We start from the raw sequence: 18,910 nt of genomic DNA, 5'->3' as shown, positions 1-18,910 counted from the left end.
CAATAGGGGCGTACCACATGGTACATAAATACAACAACAATAGCAAGTCTCCTAACACCTCCCACAATAATCAAACAAATTGATAATAATATTGCACAATATACAATATAAAAAAATTCATAATTTTCTCAATAATCACCCAATTAACATGAAGTAACACTAATCATAAATTAAAAGCATGGTTACCTTGTGACTTTTTTAATAAATTATTCCTTAAAATTTCTCTCTCACCACAATCTTCACCAGTAATACAATCTACAAATAATATATTATTTATAAATATTAGTTTCAATTTTTGAAACTAATAAAATAATTCTAATAATAGAATTAAAAATATAACATAATTCTTAATCTCAATCTTAATACAAATTTATAGTTAATACTATTAAGTAAAATTTTTAACTCCTCTTTTAATTATTAATAAATATTAATAATCTAAAAATCAAATTTTAAACTAATTTTTATTATCAAAATTTTATTTTTATTTCATAAATTCATACCTAAAATACTCAAAAATTAAAAATTGAGTCTCTAGCTTAGAATCATAATCCTATAACCATAATAATTCATTTATCATCCCAAATAATCATCTAAATCTTAATAAATCAACATATATTTTCAGATCTAGTTTAGAATTTGATCCATAAGCCACAAATTTAAAGATCATCAACAAATTTATACTCTATAACATTTATTATACTGCTGAAAACCTCAAAAACCATATTTATTTAACATAAATTCATCCCTCTTTCAGATCTTAAATTTTCTACCACTACAAACTCAGAAATCAAAGAAGAAAGATGACTAAGAAAATTTTTTAAAACACTTACTTAGTCTTGAAAAGCTTAAAATCACACCCTAAATATCCTATTAAAAACTCTTACCTTAAAAATTTAGATATTTCGCACCGGTTACTCGCGTTCTCTCTGCCTCAGCGCGCACGAAGGAATGAATGAAGAAACGAAGGAACAAGTGAGTTTTTATAAAAATTCAGTGGGTTCCACATATTTTTTTTATTATTTCTTCTTTTCTCTCTCTCCTTCTTCTTTTTTTTATTATTATTATATACATAATGATTGTTGTGCGGCGGCCGAAAGAAATTTTGTTCTTCTTCTTCTTCCCCCTTTTTTTTAATACTTTTTCCCTTTTTTTATTATAATAATAATTTAATAATATTTTTTAATTTTTTTATTTTTTAAATTTTTTTTAAGAATTATATCCTAAGTTAGATTTAATAATCATCTCTTACTAATTTTCTTACCTCTAAATATTATTTTTTTAAAATTTCTATTAACCCAAATTAACTATTAAAATTTAAATTGAAATGTTACATTTTCCATATTCAAATTATTTTTCCATGGATTTTTTTAATGTGCTTTAACCACACATTATTTCCCATTGAAGCTTGAAAACGTTATTTTAATTGTTTTCAAGTGATAGAGTTGCAAACATTCACTAGATGAGGGGTGGTTGAAACTTAATGTTGATGAAGCATCTTCTATTATTAGAGTCACATTTGCATGATGCAAGTGGACAATTTATTTATGGTTTTACTTGTCATCTGAAGGGTGGAGATAGCTTAACTACTGAGTTGTGGACCTATTTGATAGGTCTTAAAATGGCATAGGACACGAGCTCCGAACGATTAGTCTTAGAGTCAAATTCTTTATAAGTCGTGGAATTGATTCATGCGGAACTTAACATTGAACACTAAGATTATATGCTACTCTTGGATATTCATCAACTACTAAGACATGATTGGGAGATCCAGTTGCAACATATTCAATGTGAATGAAATAGAGCAATAGTTTGACTTGCCAAACACGGACTTACTATGATGCCTGGATTGTAATTGATTTCTTCTCCTTCAGGTGAGCTCGTTGGTCTTATTAATTTTGATTTCCTTGATAAGGCTTGTATGATGTTAGTCTAGGTAGTTTTTACTACCCATTTGTTATTTTAAAAAAAAAAAAGAGTTGCAAACGTTCAAAACTCATGGAAAGAATTACAATAACACGCTATTATGTTTATGAAACATATAATTAAATCGTGATGAAGGCTACTTGTAGTTTGAGAAGTTATGAAGCCTTACTGTTGGGATTTTTAGTCTTTCTCTCCTCCTTTGCATTGCCCAAGTAAATTCTGTTAATATTTGTTGTTTTGTAGCCCTATTCATTTTATAGGAAATATTTGTTTAATTTTGAGGAGCTGTCACGTGATTAATCCGGTGTAGCGAGAATAACTTTTAAGAACAGTATCTTTGAACATGATCCAAATTATAAACTTATTCACCATTGCCAATAAATGCTAGACCGAGTAATAAACTATATGTATATGTAAGACAGACAAAGTAGTTTCAGCTTCTACAAATTGTTTTTTGTATTTGTCACTTAACCGGGAGCCACCCGCATAAGCACGAGCGCATATATTATTTGTAGTCATACATCAATGATGTTATCCCACTTCGCATCTCCGTACCGATTTGGCTGTGTCAACAACCCCGAACAATTCTATCAAACATTACAAAGACAGACACTACTTATTAACACTCGACTTGCATGAACCTACAGCTACTTTGACAAAGCTCGACACAAAATATTTGTTTTCCACTTAAACTATATTTAATTTTGCATCTATATATATAGGCAATGATTTTGGATTTAGAAAACGCTTACATGTGTATCTACATGCAAGCTACCTAGCCTGCCCAGTACCTTAACTTCAGAATCAGTATTGTATGCAGATGGATAATTATGATGACTCATACACATTAACCGTGCATGTTGGTTTTTTGATCTCAAAAACCACATACTCCCTATACACATTTTAGAATGTAAATTTGATCCTATTTATAAATCATGATATAGCTTTTTAAGTAATAGTTAAAAAATATTTTTAAAATAACTTTTTATAAAAAAAAAGTAACATGACATTAATTTTTAAATTTATTATATAGAGATATATTTAAAATTCTACATATTTTTATTTTTCATATTTTTTTATATTTATATTAATGAAGTTGATAGAAATGACTTATAAATTGAATCGAAAGAGTACCGCACATGTTAGTTTTTTGTATTTTTTTGCGGGCCGCCTGTCATCAACAATTGAGAGTGCATTTCACAACTCCATCTGTGCAGCACTAATGCGTTCAAAATTTAAAAACACGCTAAGATTGTCTCTGATTCAGAGGCTTTAATGCCAAACAGTTGGTCGTCTTCTCATATCATGTTCAATGTGTTGGGTGACATTTCACTTCAAAGAATATCATACCGGGTCTATTCTCAATCACAAATGATTATTGTTTTGACTCAACTCTGTCAAAGCAGGAAAAAATAATGCAAAATAATTATGGATTCTCAGGATGTACAATTTATTCATTTAAACTTCCCAGAGAGACAACACCAACAATTATTGTCCTGCATTATTTTAATTAGGAAGACCAGAGAGAACACGATAAAGAGCCGTGGTTCATGATAAATAAATGCATGGTGGATGATGCCTCGAAGGGTTCCACGTGTCAGAAGCCTGTTCGATAGCTTGTGTGCTCAGAGTTCTGATATTTTCTGCTTGCTCGTGAGACTTGACAACATATTCCAAGGGAACTAATAAAGTGTCTTCTATTGCGTTGTAATGTTTTTCCTTCACTGATCCTGATTTAGCTGAACACTAGCTTCATATAGTCGCACCGAGTCTTGTATAAAAGTAGAAAATTGGGGACTGAGGGTGGAGATGCCTTGAGATGATACTGATATGATGTGATCAAAGAATCTCAGGGGCACAGAGCAATAGAAAAAGTAGAGAGCACAGATGCTACTGCCACTTACCTTGTTGAGTTCTTTTTTCCCAGCCGTACAAAATTATACTAGGAGCACTGGTGCGAAGAATTCACGTTATAGGTTATGGTTTTGAGCTCCAAACCAATGAAAAATCCAACTCAATTAACAAAAGTATATTGTCTTGTAGCGAACCGTTTTCCACAATCATCCTCTCATCATTTGGCTTGTAACTTTGAACAATTACCGTTCTGACATCTGGTTATTATCACTCTATCTCACAAGCATTTTTCTCACTCTCTAGAAGCCACCACTGATGGTCCTAAGATCGAGACACACAGATATATACCAAGTAATTTAAGATTAAGAACCTTAAGGGAAACACAATTTCATCATTCAAAATCAATTAAAAGGAAATATATTTTTTATAGTCTGTCAAAGGTTCATGTGATACTAGTCTCTGCTCCCAAATTTAATTTGAACAATCTTTCAAATGTCCACAGGGTTCCAAAATTGATAATTATTTGAATGTTATTGCCGCCATTGACCCTTTCCAGTCGTACTTCATGCTCACCAATAGAAACAGAGGAGGTCAATCATCAAATTGCATAAAATAATAGTTCTCACAACACGCATCTGCTTAGGCTTTTCAATAAACAAATAATTCTTGGAACATGTATCCACCTTGGTTTTTCAATCTATACACGCAGGACCTCAAAATGACTATCTCTCCTTCAATTTGAGTATTATTAGTTTATTTAATTGTGATGAGGGGAGAGAATTGCATTGCATCTTATATAAACGGCCATCCCTTGAGAAAGCCTTCATCGCATTTCGCTTTGCCTTAATCTTCCCATATATTCTAACATCCAATCGCCTTTTGTCCACTTTTCCTTTTGATAGACATATCTCTCCCCAGTCCTGACAGCCTTGGCCTATTAAGAGCCTCTTCACCCACTCAGACACAACACACACCATCTTTAGCTTCAGGTTTCTCTGTTCCAAATCTTCTTCTGAACATGACAGGGAAGAGAAATAACCAAACCAGTCCTGTGGGAAGCCCAACTTCTGGGAACATCTCAGACAGCTCGTCCAAAGAACAGGACAGGTTCCTCCCCATCGCCAACGTTAGCCGTATCATGAAAAGGGCGCTTCCAGCCAATGCCAAAATCTCAAAGGAAGCGAAAGAGACGGTTCAAGAATGTGTGTCTGAGTTCATAAGCTTCATTACGGGAGAAGCATCCGACAAGTGCCAGAGAGAGAAGAGGAAGACAATCAACGGCGACGATCTTCTGTGGGCTATGACATCGTTGGGGTTCGAGAACTACGTCGGACCCTTGAAGGTGTACCTCAACAACTACAGGGAAACAGAGGGAGACAAAAGTTGTGTTGGTACGAAACAAGAAGATCAAGCTCAGACAGAAACAGATGATGGGGCCGCCCAGATCAACAAGTTGGCTAATTCTGTGTCGGCCAAAGCGGATGTTGCGGGTTTCAATGGTCCGTTTTACTCTGCTATGTCCCAGGCTGCTCCGAAAAGCTTCACAGAGATAGGGCTCACTGGCTTCAGAGAGAACCCCATGAACATGGCTATTGCTCAGAATGCAGTTCATAATGATGCAGATGGAAACCTGCGTTACAGGGTTGAATGGTAGAGATATGACGGGAAGAACTAAGGATTTAAAACTTTTTATTGCTGATTAAGCTGCGCAAGGAACGACCCACTTTATATTTGCTTGAAAGCCTCTAGCAGTCTAGCTAAATATGTGCCTCTGAAAGATAAGTCAACATATATATCAAGATTTTGTATCTAACTCCCAAAAAACAGAGAGAGAGAGAGAGGAAAAAAGAAAAATCAACTAGCTACTGAAATAATGCATCTGAGATTGGCGCTCTAAATCTCTATCTGACGTACTTCTAATTAATTTCTCCATGATCATCGCACAAAGTATTCAAAGATGATAACAACTAGGGAGCAGCAAAGAGACACGGTCTTGGCAGGCTATGCTGCTTCTTCATTTATGAAGAAACTCTTGTTTTATGCCCCTCTACATTTAGCTGTATACCGCTTTTTTCCGTTAGTGATACATACATACATACATACATACATACATACATACATATATCATTTGATGGAAAGGCTTCTGATATTATCTAGAATATGATTTTTATTTTGAAAAGCTTTGATTAGTTAAAACATGTAGTAGTTTTGCCCCACTGATTGACCCAAAAAAAGAAAGAAAGCCACCCAAACCAGTGGTGGATTCATTTTGCGTATTAGGTCATCCCAAGCTTTTTATTATTATTTTTCAATCATCAAGTTACTTTCCACATCATAAAGAGTCCATGACGACTAAATTTGGAACACCATTGTGTGAACTTTTTTAACAATGAACCAACAAGATATAATTTAGTTCCTTGAAGATAGCATGTGTTGTTTTAGGATTGGATCCGATGCTTTTCTCCCCTGTACCAAAGTAATAAACAAGATTAGATTTCCATTTCTTAAAATGTGTATGATAAGTGGAGGAGCATTTTTTTAGGAATTTTACATTTATTCTAATTATTAAGTGAATGTTGAAGTTAATTTGTCTCTCATAATTGTTAAGGAGTTTTATATATAGTTGCATATGACTTTCACTACAATAAATGCGAGAGTTGCCCTTTCTTGCTGTGGTTAATCGGTACAATGAAGGGCGAAGGGCATATACACACGTGCACACATATAGATCCTTTATATGCACCATGACATGAGCCAATTATTTTTGTAATTAGTTATTGGATTTTGATTCAAACCTTGATTGTGTAGTTTGAAGATGAGCACATCACATATCAGCTGTTACAGAATCTCTAGCAAACGTAAGTTGGAACGTAGTAACCATTCACCCTAAGATTGCAGTTTAGCAATATTTCTCAAGCAGTTCATGTCATACTCGAGTGCTTTCTGCTAAAGTCACTATAACACTCAAGTTTCGACGACCCATATGGCCTCGGGTTGATGGAGACAAGCTAGATTGGTTAGCAAGGAACTTGAAATATTCTTTTGGTACCCTCCATTATTAATGCGTTACACTATTCTTGAGTGAATAAGAACTTTTTTTAACCTCATGGGTGAAGATTTTTGGAGGCTATCATCTATCGCTCATCCCGCATGTGGACTTCAATTTTTGTTTATACATAAAAACGCAGGATATTGTTGCGTTTCTTCACTGCACGTAGAAGATAAGCAATCACGTGCTGTGATCACAGAACTTGTTTATAGAAGCCAAAACACTTGCCTCGCGGAAGCTCAATTTTCTGCTGTGAAGCTGTTTGTTCAAGTTAGCAGAGTCAGCGCCTTTCCGCAAACCTCTCACTGTAAATTAGCACGCATACCCAAATTAGAAAACGCATTTGTATGTAACACTAGAAAATAGAGACTAGTTGGTTGGTCAATGTCAAGGTATGCAGCAGAGGCCAAATATTAAATCTGACGTTGATGCGTTGAAAGTAAAAAATTAGGGATTGAGTGTAATGGCTGGAATAAGTAATATCTTTCCCGATATAACGGACTTGTTTCGTAGAAATATAAGCGCAAGCTATTTTAATCATGTATAGACATTACTGAATGCCTCGAAGCCTAATATAAGGCAAAATAATTTCTGAAGAATGATCCTCAACCGCAAACTCTTACCACCCACTTTAATGTCTAAAACCCGAATCTCTCTCTCATGGCACTGATCTGATTCCCTCCTTTTACAGGTCCGTCGTCCTCGACGTCCACCACCACCCATGCGAGAACTCAGATCTTCCTCCCTCCACTCAGAAGCCTCTTGGTCTTCTTCCTTTACAGACGCCAATACCCCAACCTCCTCTTCCTCCACCCCTCCGACGCCCCCGCCGCCGCCGTCCCGTTGCCATACCCTCCTTCAACCAGCCCACAAAAAGAGACACAGAACCAAAGTTTTCCGAGCCTTCCGTTCCGTTTTCCGAGCCTTCCCCGTCATAACCCCCTCCTGCAAATTTCCCTCCCTTCCCTACACCCACCTCGAGTGCCATCACCGCCGCAATTCCCACGCCATAAAGGTCACCGGCACTTTATTCGGTTACCGTAAAGGACGAGTGAGCCTCGCCGTGCAAGAAACCTCTAGATTTTTACCTTCCCTGGTGATAGAACTCGCCCTCCAAACGACTGCATTACAGAAAGAGATGAGCGCAGGAGTGGTTAGGATAGCTTTGGAATGCGAGAAGCGGCAGGAGAGGGACAAGATAAAGCTGAGAGACGAGCCTCTGTGGACCATGTTCTGCAACGGCAAGAAAACCGGTTATGGCGTGAAGAGGGAAGCCACGGAGGAGGACCTTAATGTAATGGAGCTTCTCAAGGCTGTGTCCATGGGTGCCGGTGTGCTTCCTGGGAACTCCGACGTGGACGGATCAGATGCTGAGATGGCATACTTTCGGGCCCAGTTTGAAAACGTTGTGGGTTCAAAGGATTCCGAAACTTTGTATATGCTGAGCCCAGAAGGGAATTCTGGGCCTGATCTCACCATATTTTTTGTCAGGCTTTAACAGTACTGTTGTTCCGCCTTGGCAAGTTTAGCATCGATATTAGATCAAATTTGGATCTCTAAAATATTTCATCATTTCATGGGGTATAGTAGATGTCTGGTTCATGACTAGGAGATTTTCAAATTACTGGTTAGTGGAGTTCAGTCAGTTGCGAAGACATGGTTCATCCAGATTTCTATGGATCACTATCAGTTGGAGTCTCTGTCTCGTTCATCAATGGGAATATTGTGTTACCAGGAATAACGGCAAACTTCAAATTCAATTGCGAGCTCTTTGGTCCATTGAGTCTCAAACTTTTACTAAAGTTGTATTTTCCTTTCCTTTAGGACTTCGTTTACTTAGACAGACTTATCAGCGGCGTGTTAGGGGATGTTTGTTGGCACCACGGCGTTTGCAGTTACTGTGGCATGACATAGGTGTCTCCCTTTATCAGTTCTCTTCTGTAGTTTTTGTTTGTTAAAAATTATAGTTGCGTTCATCGGCCAAAAATAGTAGATGTCTGGTTCTGGGAGATTCGCCTCTTGTTAATTACAGTCGCGCCAGTCCTTTTTTATCTTTGCTTTGTCGATAAATAGAACTCTGCAACTATATGGAGATTTAAGGGAAATATTGCAGATCTGGAATTTAAAATTTCAACGGGTCATTCAGATCTGTAATCCCATCAATTTTAAAAAACCCTTAAGCATTTCTCAAAAGAGAAAATGTTGCTCGTTTTTTGGGTTTTCTTTTTTATTTTTCTTTTTTCTGATACTTCTGCGGGCTACGTATTCTACTTGTTAGCCTCACGCCCTCACCTCTCGTGTAACTCTGGAAGCCTCCCTCTCCATCACTACCCCGCACCCGTATAATATATTTGATGATCTTATTTAAACAATATATATTATTTATTTAATGATTCGTTAAAACGACTGCACGGTGACCACATGAACTTTAAACTTCCCTTTCACTCCATCATCCGTGAAACAGAGGAATTGACGCGTAGCCATCAGGGCCCGCTTCCTCGAAACGTTACTACTCCCATCTTCTTCCCCACGATAGCCTCAATCAAATACTGAACTATTCACTGTTCAGCCTCCCCAAATCTGTTCCTTCTTGTGACTTTCATGGCGTCCGCCACTCGTACCCCGCACTGCCGGCTGCGGTCCCCGAGATCCGCTACTAGGTCGAGGGGATCGCAATCTGGTCCGGTTCAGGTTTCGGTCCCCAAACCCAAAACGACGGCGGAGTCAGAAAGCACCAACATCGTATTGCAGCCGCGGTTGAGTAATTTGAGAGCATACGGCTCTGATCGAGTCGGGGTGATCAAGACTAGGAACGAAGGCGATGATGGTGCCGATGGCGTGTCCCCGTTCTTCGTGACGCTGTCCGACTACATTGAGAGCTATAAGAAAAGCCAGGATTTCGAGATCATCTCTGGTCGCCTCGCTATGGTAAGCAAATACCTCGAAGCTTTTCATCAAATCTATTAGGAAGGAATGAAAAAAACACGTTTAATTCACAGAAAACGTCAAGCAAGTTCACGATTTACTGGCAAGTACCATTCTAATTGTACCTAGTTTTGATTTGAATCTGCGAGGTGCAGCAACACCGTGTAAATTCACATCTAAGATGTTAATTGTAATGAAAGGGGATTGTGATGGTGCAGATGGTGTTTGCAGTGACGGTAACAAAAGAATTAATGACGGGAAGCTCCGTGTTCGGGAAAATGGACATCGAAGGACTAACAGAAGCAGGAGGGGTGTGCTTGGGTGCAGTAGCATGCGCGGCTCTGTTTGCATGGTTCTCCAGCGCCCGAACCAGAGTTGGTCGAATCTTATCCGTCGGCTGCAACTCCTTCATCGACTCCGTGATTGATCAGATCGTCGATGGCTTGTTCTATGAAAGCGATTGGTCTGACGAACTCTAATCCCTTGTATATATACTGCGTCCTACTCCCTTCCCTGTGTTGTGTCTTCGCTTTTCTTGTGTTTGTTATTTCTGGACACAAGTTGCAGACTGGAGTTAACGTCGAAGATGGATGGGAGTAAATCGGCAAATAATAATGACGCTACGGGAGAAGCTTAGTAAAAATTATATATCAAACCAAAATATTCTAAGTGCCTTTTTTTCTTCCAGTAAAATTGTATACCCTCCCTTTCTCCAAATTATTAAGCTGCTAGTTGACCGGTTTAGTTTTAATTGTTACGGTGTTCGCATATATTTACCGTACAATTTGGATTGCGTCACGCTAGTTATATTTTATGAAGGGATAAAGGAGTAAATTTATCATGAATTACTTTTCGAAAAGTATATGATATTTTATACTATGGGGTGATGGAAAATAATTCGCGCCCAACACTTCCCTTTAGAAATAAAGAGACAGACGTTTGTATTGTGGGTCCATGTTCATTTTCTCTGACCCTCTTTTCATATCTCATCTTCTCTTTCTTATCATCGCTTTATCATCTCATGCATTGCTCCACCAATTTCCATGGCCTTGTCCTTGTGTAGCCTCTTCCCTAACCAATCTCGCTGCCTTCTTCATCCAGCACTTGAAAACTCTTGCATGCTCAGCAACCCAACCCTATTCTTGTCGTCTTCCTCCGTCATATCCTCCTCACTTCTTCCTTGCTTGACCTCATTCCAATCTCTTTCGCTTATTGACATTGGTAAACCATCTTAGAGTGTAGCAACGACCACATGTCTTTCGCGTGCGTGGAGTGCTGTGACCTCTCTCCTTCTATATTCTACATGCTTCTTCAATCCTTCAATGATAATATCCATCCTTTTCGCTCCTTTAAACTTCATGGAACGCAGACGCACACCTTCGGACTTCAAACTCACTAGTCTCCCTGATGTTCGCTTCTTCCATCAAGCCGTCACCTAGCGGCGTCCCGCCATTGCCTCTACTCCGTTTAGTTAGAGCCAAAAGTTCAAATAAGCCAAACTTATTCAAACTGAACTCTATTTAGGATATATTTATTTAGATTGAGCTTAAGTTATCATAGTATGTAAAAAAACTTATATAACTAAATCCGAATCCAATCCTTTTAGCTTTCAAGTTTACTTGGATTGGCCTAAATATCCCAATGATTTAAATTGTATTTTATTTTATTTTTTTCTAATTTTAATTTTTATTTTACAAAATTAATATTTTTAATCAATAATTTATTTTATTAATGATAAAAAAAATTTGGATATTCATGCTAAACTCATTCAGGTTTAAACTTGGCTTAGATTTTTTCTATATTTATTCGAGCAGCCTGAGTAAATACTGTATAAATAAATTTTTTTAAATTCTTAAGATTCACCTTAAGATTTTTTAAATTTATTTAGGTTATCATATTTCCCTCCAGACTCCTTTCTCCTTTATCCTGCCGAAGATTCTGCTCCTTTCCTTTGCCGTGAACAACAACCCTGTGCATGTTGGAGTACAACAAACTCCAACAAACTCTACAGCAACGGCCTTCTTCCAAGCTCTTTTTCTATCAACAGCATCAACCTCCTCTCTTCGCCGAAAGTTCCAGACGAGGAGAGATGACTTCTCCTGGAGCTCCATCAACTGTGCGTAAAAGGAAGAGGAGTGTCATCTGTGAAAATTGAGTGGGCACCACATGGGAAATAAATGTTTGTCCTTTCAAATTTAAAGAGAGGCATTGGACATTTCATTTTAAATAATTGATGAATTAAATCTCATAATATAATATATTTCATCCGATTTCATTTATAAGGTATGTTTTAAAAAAATTATTTAATATCATTTATAAATTATAGTGAGGCTTTTTAAATAATATTTAAAAAATATTTTTAAAATTATCTTTTATAAAAAAAATAACATGAAATTATTTTTTAAATTTATTATATAAGGATATATTTAAAATTTTATACGTGTCTATTTTTTTGTACTTTTTTGATATTAATATTGATGAGGTTTGTAAAAATGATTTATAAAGAGAATTAGAATATCATGTATTTTTAAAAAATACTTCCTCCAATCTTATTTATAAATTATATTTTAAAAGATTTATTTAATCCTATTTATAAGTTATGGTGTTACTTTTTAATTAATATTTAAAATGTATTTTTAAAATTACTTTTTGTAAGAGAGAAAAGGTAACATGATATAATTTTTTAAATTTATTATATAAGAACATATTTAAAATTCTATACAATTTTATTTTTTATATGTATATATATATTTATATTAATATTGATGAAATTAATAAAAATAAAATTAATAAAAATGATTTATAAAAAAAAATAAGAGGAATAGTTTATAAGTAAATTCCCTCATTTGCCTTTTCACACGGTATGATTATTCCCGGGTGATAGGCACGTAGTTGATGAATATAAAAGCCTTCCCTAGATCCCAATGCAGTGCTTTTTAATTTTTTGGACCTGGCAAGGTGGCAATGCGGCGAGTTGCTTTGAACATTTCCCCCCGTGAACGCCTCAATACGTGCTGAAGCCTGAATATATTTATTACTATATTAACAGTAATTAATTCACTAGTATTTCAAATCACGAAAAGAAATTTAATATTCATTATTTCAGTTTTCATTTCATTTTTTGTTGCAATATAAAAATTAAATTATAGAATTACTACTGATTTTGCGATAGTTTTTGTTTTTTTTGCCAACAACTTAGTTCAAGTTGTTTTAGTATTTATTTTCTTAAAATTAAGTCTTAAAAACATAAAGGAAATTGGCTTGAATCTCATAATTGATACCATGGCCAGTGTTGATGGATGGTTTATAATTAGGGAAAATCACAAACAGGGACCTCCAAATATAACAAATAACTATTTTAAACCAAATTCTAAAATTAAATTTTAGAACTACGGTTTTTTGGCAATTAATAATTAATAATAATAATTTTTTATTCTGAGTGAAATACCCCTCAATGAAACGAAAAATGTTGAAGGAGATTTTTCATCTGATCCACGCTCAGCTGGAACAATGAGATTGAGTCCACTCTAGTACTCTACCCCAACGCAGCCATGTTGCGATCAATCTATAAAGAGGCTCTCTTTTTCTCGTAGGTTTTAATAAAAAGTGTCTCCGGAGCACATTTCAGATAGATGGCCATGTCCATCTCAACCTCTTACCCACAAGCATGGTGCGCTCTCTCCTGTTGTGGGTGGAGCTCCCACCATCCAACGACTTCTCTTAACCTCTCTGGCTCTGCTATGTTCAAACCCAAAGCAACTGATTCGCTGATCCATTGCCAGAGTATTTTGGCTCAAGTCAGCGTTGGTGAGGATTTACCTGATGATTACGGGAATTGGCTGCCCCAGCCAGGCCCAGACGATCGGAGAAGAGCCGGAATTCTACTCCATCCGACGTCGTTTGGAGGCCCCTACGGAATTGGCGATCTCGGAGACGAGACCTTTCGTTTCATTGACTGGCTTCACGGTGCTGGTTGCTCCGTCTGGCAGGTTATGTCTGCTTTTGTTTATAGCTCCTATGTGTGGTCATTTATCGAGATAAACAGTGTGAGGCACTATGGTCATCGTCGCTTGATCTTAGTGATTTTTAACAGAATGTATGATCCGGAAATTTGTATAATATGAAGCGGCCAAAAGATAAAAGATAACTAAGGCACGGTTATTCTGATGTGTGAGGACTAAGAAATTATATAATCTGCAAAAATTGTAATTTGTGTTAGCAATAGTTTCCTGCGCTAGTTTCAAGTTATTTTGCTTCCTTCGTAATGCAATTTAAATATTCTGGTTGATATTCCTTCATTTGATTGCTTAACAATAGTGCATGTCATGCAGGTCCTACCTCTTGTTCCTCCCGGGAGAAAGACCAATGAAGATGGATGCCCTTACGCAGGCCAGGTTACCAATTTTTTGCAGTTAGGCATAGGCGTCTATCTCTATATCAAAATTTCTCATTGACAGCAAAGTTAAGAACAGTTGGATGTTGTCAGTAGAAAGGACTATTCGAAGATGTCAATCATAATGTCAATCCTCTTCTCTATTTTAGTATATTACAAGGATAATTTCTCACAAGCACGTAGTGTCCTTATTCACCCTCTGTGTGTGTGTGTGTTAAGAATGTTTTGGGTGTCAGGGAGTTGTCAAGGATCAAGGCTGAACTATATTACTTGCGTGCTCAAGAGAACAAGCTTTGATGTTTGCTTGCAGGATGCAAATTGTGGCAATACCCTCTTGATCTCTCTAGAGGAGCTTGTTAAGGACGGATTGTTGTACAAGGATGAGCTTCCAAAACCAATGTGAGGAACGTTGATATGAGTTGGGAGCATAGTTTTGACCTCCTTTTTGGGTCTTATTGTCTATCATATTTTTAACATTAAATGCATGCAGTGACGCTGAACGCGTGAATTTCTCACTTGTTGCTGATGTTAAGGATCCTTTGATTGCTAAAGTAAGTTGTTCAAAGCATCTTTACTGCTCATAGTCTATTGTATTCAAGGAAAATTGCATCTATAGGTTACTTTAGTTGAACAATTAACTAATAAAAAAAAAATATTCTCTAGTAATTTGATGCGCTAATTATTAGTTGATTGTGTAATCCCCCCCACCCCCTTCTGAAGTGTGTCAAAGGGCTTTTAGATTGAGCTTGTTGCGGGGCAAAAGGATGGTTAACAGACTCGACTGTATTGCAACGGAGAAGAAAACCAGTACAAATCTATGATTTTCATCAAGAAAGTTTGAAGTCATTTCATCTCTCATACCAATTCCTGCAATTTGAACTTTATTCAGTAGCATGCTCGGCAATTTATGATGTTAAACTTTAGAGGTTTTTTAATAATAATGCACAAATACCACGTCATCATAGTTGAGAAGTCTAGTTCCACAACTGTGGGGTTACAAAATCACAACTGCTGATGGCAGACAAGTAACACTGTTAGTCTTACATTGGTTGGCAGGGGCTTGTAAGATTCTCTGTGGCTATTTGTGATGCCAGAGCTGCTCTATTTCCTATATGTTAATGAGCATGCCTCTGGTAGTATCTTTTAAATCTTTCATTGAAATAATCTGCAGGCTGCAACGAGGCTCATTTCAAGTGAAGGGGAACTTAAAAGGCAACTTGAGAATTTTTGTAGGGACCCTAACATATCAAGTGAGATACTTAATGAGTTACTATTCTTCTTTTGTTTATATTCATACATTCTTTGTTTTGGTATGTATTAATGCTTCATTTAAACATAATAAGGTGCAAAATAATAAATAACAGCTGTTGTGTAAATTTTTATTTTTTATTTTTTGAAAACCATTATAGTTGTGGTGGTAATAATTCAATTGAACGCTGTGCAATAATATTTAATTTTTCCCTGTATTTCCTGCTCAGTGAGGGGTTTTGAAGCTTATGGGCTATTAGATTATAGGGTGTAAAAGTTGGAAATATCAGGGTTTGTGTTGACAGGTTGTAATAAGTAAGAGATCTTGAACAATAAAAATTGCATATGCATATCTTTTCTCAAAAATGTATATGAGAATGTATGGCTCAGTCTGACTACTATATAAGTTCTTGGTTCCAGGGCTTTTATGCAAGGTCTGTCAATTCAGTGGAGAATAGTTTGTTGCAGTGCTGTAATAGTTTTTCTATGTTTTAGGCTGGCTTGAAGATGCAGCTTATTTTGCTGCTATTGATGACAGTCTAAGCACATTGAGCTGGTATGATTGGCCTGAACCTTTAAGAAACCGCCATCTTGTAGCTCTAGAAGATATCTACCAACTCAAGAAAGATTTTGTAAGATTAGAAATTAGCTATAATTATCTTTACCACTTTCACATTGTATGCATATTAAAGTTAGAAGTGGTCATGATGAGTCACTTATGCTTTTACCATGCAGATTGAAATATTTATTGCCCAACAATTCTTGTTTCAGAGGCAATGGCAGAAAGTTTGTAACTATGCCCGGAGTAGGGGAATTAAGATAATGGGAGACATGCCCATATATGTGGGTTATCACAGTGCTGATGTTTGGGCAAATAAGAACCAATTTCTGCTGGTTGGTAGCCTGAAAAGAGTTAAAATATTACTCTGAAGTCTGTTATAAGCATGTTTTTAAATCCATTTTGTCCTGCTCAATCACTAGAAATTCTGTATTTGTCTGACAGAACAGGAGAGGTTTTCCTATTTTAGTTAGTGGTGTTCCTCCTGATGCATTCAGTGAAACTGGTCAGCTGTGGGGCAGGTTTGACATTAGTTATCCATATGCTTCCAGTAATTCTTGTCTTGACGCCAACTTAAATTACCCTTCCTCTTTATTTAAGACATCTTATCATACTGAAATAGAGGTCAACAAGATGTCTCCTGACTTTATCCGTGTAGTTTTCTTGTACCTCTCTTTCAATGCTATTTTAACCAGTTATCACTGTAAATATCACCTGATAATTCTGCTGTTGCTTTTCAGCAATTATTTATCCTGTTACTTACACCTACTCCTCCTAATCAAATTTTTAATTGCTTTCATTCTATGATGAATTCAGATTGTAACTGGCCTCCTGTTCCTTTTAAATAACTGATTTCTTGTTTTTGTTTGTACATTCTGATTATTCAAAAGCCCTTTGTATGATTGGAATGCCATGGAAAAAGATGGGTACTCATGGTGGATACGCCGAATACGATGTGCTCAAAGTGTTTATGATGAATTCAGAATTGATCACTTTAGAGGATTTTCTGGATTTTGGGCAGTTCCCTCTGGTTAGTATACCCTAAGTTAATTTCAGCTTTTTATTCTCGTTTGGCTAACAAGTGTCTGGCCTATAATTTGCAGAAGCTAAAGTAGCAATGGTTGGAAAATGGAAGGTTAGGTCCCTGCCACTTGGTTCTACACCTCTGCCTTCTATTTGTTTTCTCAGCCCATAATCTGCCTGATAATCTTTCATTTTCTCATCATCACATTGAAATGATAGGTAGGACCTGGAAAATCCTTCTTTGATGCTGTTTCCAGAGCAGTTGGAAAGATTAATATAGTAGCAGAAGACTTGGTATGTATTAAAGAAATGAATTTTGTTTCTGACAATTTTTCAACTCATCTGTGGCAAAGTCTTAGAATATTTGGGTTATGTGGCAGGGAGTTATTACTGAGGATGTAGTTCAGCTAAGAAAATATATTGGAGCACCTGGAATGGCCGTTCTCCAATTTGGTAATAATTAATTTTGTTTTCCATGCTCCATCACCAGACTGAGAATTACTGCTGAGGTCTCGGTGCCATAATTTTTCTTCCCTTTGTCCAGCATTTGGTGGTGATGCTGATAACCCTCATTTGCTCCATAATCATGAGTGCAATCAAGTTGTGTATACAGGGACTCACGACAATGACACTGTAAGAACTTCTTAATCCGTACTTTTTTTCTAATGGTTGGGATCTATATTCTTAAAGAGGACTCTGGTTTGCGCCTGTGTGTTCAAACAAAGGCTTGTATATTCTAGTTATCACATGAGAATTGTTGTATCTTTATTTTTCTTGATGTAAAAGCATTGACCCTTTCTGCTACAGATCAGAGGTTGGTGGGAAGCTTTGAAGCAAGAAGAAAAGTCCAATGTCAGTGGTATATGTTTTACTAAAAATTTTGTTGTTAAAAATCTTGGAGAAGGCTAACATCTGCTTGTTTCATTGCATCCACATTTCAGGTATGGAGTTATCTTTCATTAACAGAGGAGGATGACATCTCATGGGCGCTAATTCAGAAGGTACTATCTTCCGTTGCTCGGACAGCTATAATACCTATGCAGGATATTCTCAGACTTGGAAGCTCTGCAAGGATGAATATTCCCGCAACTCAGGTAAAAGCTATTCCCTCCTATCTTAAATATAGGGCATTATTTAACTGTTTCACTAAAACTGAAGAAAGGTAGGTAAATCATTAAAATGGTTTAAGAATGAAGTAGGGGGGATTTTGAAAAAAATGATGATAATTAATGCTCCACTTATTTATGCAAAGCAACTAATATATAAGACTATCATATATAGGACCAAAGAAACTATCATGTAAAGTCTTTATTTTTTTGTTTTAGGAACACTAGTATTTTTTTGCCTCAAACAAACTATTTTTCCTCGTGAAAAAACTTTCAAATAAAAGAAAGAGAACTTTTAGATGCCTTGTAACCGAAAAAGCGTTTTGGAAGTTGCTGTCACAAGTTTCCCCTGAAATTTCTTAGAAGGATGATTTCATCCATGCCCATTGATTTCTTTTCAATAAATGCAGTTGGGAAACTGGGGTTGGAGAATTCCAAGATCTGTGAGCTTTGATAGGTTGGAGAGAGAAGCGGCTAAGCTTAAAGATATGCTGTCAATGTATGGGCGACTTTGAATAAGGAATCCTCAGCTATTTGGTAGTCAAGAGCATGTTTGATTTTAGTGGTTTCTACATGAAAACCCCACACACACTAAAAGTACGACCAACTAAAATTGCACAAGATCATGGCTGATTTTGGTCAATCAAAGGCGAGTCCTCATTAATAACAAATTCGAGAAAGTATATTAACTAAAAGAACGAAAGCAAGCAAGAAACAAAAAAAGAAAAACAAATTTGAAGAAGTAGGACACTTCTCTCTGATTTTAGTTACAGCAATGTGAAATTATGAGAATTGGCCACAACCCAATAAAGCAGCCCTCGAAGTTTAGG

At 36.5% G+C, this 18,910-nt stretch overlaps 4 protein-coding genes across 6 annotated transcripts; all 4 read left to right on the top strand.

The window, feature by feature from the left end:
- Positions 1-4,598: 4,598 nt before the first annotated feature.
- LOC129320273 (nuclear transcription factor Y subunit B-3-like) lies at positions 4,599-5,817 on the top strand. Its single transcript, XM_054965639.1, has one exon. It carries the CDS (start codon positions 4,796-4,798, stop codon positions 5,429-5,431), a length of 636 nt encoding a protein of 211 aa, XP_054821614.1. The 5' UTR covers positions 4,599-4,795; the 3' UTR covers positions 5,432-5,817.
- A 260-nt stretch (positions 5,818-6,077) lies between these two features.
- On the top strand, positions 6,078-8,800 carry LOC129320272 (protein MIZU-KUSSEI 1). Its single transcript, XM_054965637.1, has 2 exons — positions 6,078-6,635; positions 7,518-8,800. The coding sequence occupies exon 2, from the start codon at positions 7,548-7,550 to the stop codon at positions 8,322-8,324; it is 777 nt and encodes a 258-aa protein (XP_054821612.1). The 5' UTR covers positions 6,078-6,635; positions 7,518-7,547; the 3' UTR covers positions 8,325-8,800.
- A 471-nt stretch (positions 8,801-9,271) lies between these two features.
- LOC129320274 (stress enhanced protein 2, chloroplastic) lies at positions 9,272-10,502 on the top strand. Its single transcript, XM_054965640.1, has 2 exons — positions 9,272-9,754; positions 9,970-10,502. Exons 1-2 carry the CDS (start codon positions 9,428-9,430, stop codon positions 10,228-10,230), a joined length of 588 nt encoding a protein of 195 aa, XP_054821615.1. The 5' UTR covers positions 9,272-9,427; the 3' UTR covers positions 10,231-10,502.
- Positions 10,503-13,240: 2,738 nt separating this feature from the next.
- LOC129320089 (4-alpha-glucanotransferase, chloroplastic/amyloplastic) lies at positions 13,241-18,751 on the top strand. Of its 3 annotated transcripts, none has more exons than XR_008595618.1 (16): positions 13,241-13,740; positions 14,083-14,145; positions 14,455-14,543; positions 14,635-14,695; positions 15,316-15,394; positions 15,888-16,024; positions 16,128-16,286; positions 16,396-16,472; positions 16,842-16,981; positions 17,055-17,086; positions 17,194-17,268; positions 17,355-17,427; positions 17,519-17,607; positions 17,782-17,833; positions 17,916-18,068; positions 18,491-18,751. XR_008595618.1 is itself a non-coding variant. In XM_054965268.1 (16 exons), exons 1-16 carry the CDS (start codon positions 13,384-13,386, stop codon positions 18,593-18,595), a joined length of 1,698 nt encoding a protein of 565 aa, XP_054821243.1. In that variant the 5' UTR covers positions 13,242-13,383; the 3' UTR covers positions 18,596-18,751. The 3 variants fall into 3 exon arrangements, 2 of the variants coding, with proteins under 2 accessions (XP_054821243.1, XP_054821242.1); XM_054965268.1 differs by having other exon boundaries at positions 13,242-13,740; positions 16,164-16,286; positions 17,782-17,826; XM_054965267.1 differs by having other exon boundaries at positions 13,244-13,740; positions 17,782-17,826.
- The last annotated feature ends 159 nt before the right edge of the window (positions 18,752-18,910 follow it).

This window comes from Prosopis cineraria, unplaced genomic scaffold, assembly GCF_029017545.1.
Source record: "Prosopis cineraria cultivar Desert tree isolate PC_DT_omini unplaced genomic scaffold, ASM2901754v1 PC9, whole genome shotgun sequence".
Taxonomy (NCBI): Eukaryota; Viridiplantae; Streptophyta; class Magnoliopsida; order Fabales; family Fabaceae; genus Prosopis; species Prosopis cineraria.
Note: the sequence above shows the minus strand (reverse complement) of the source record. Positions and strands in the feature narration are given on the sequence as shown.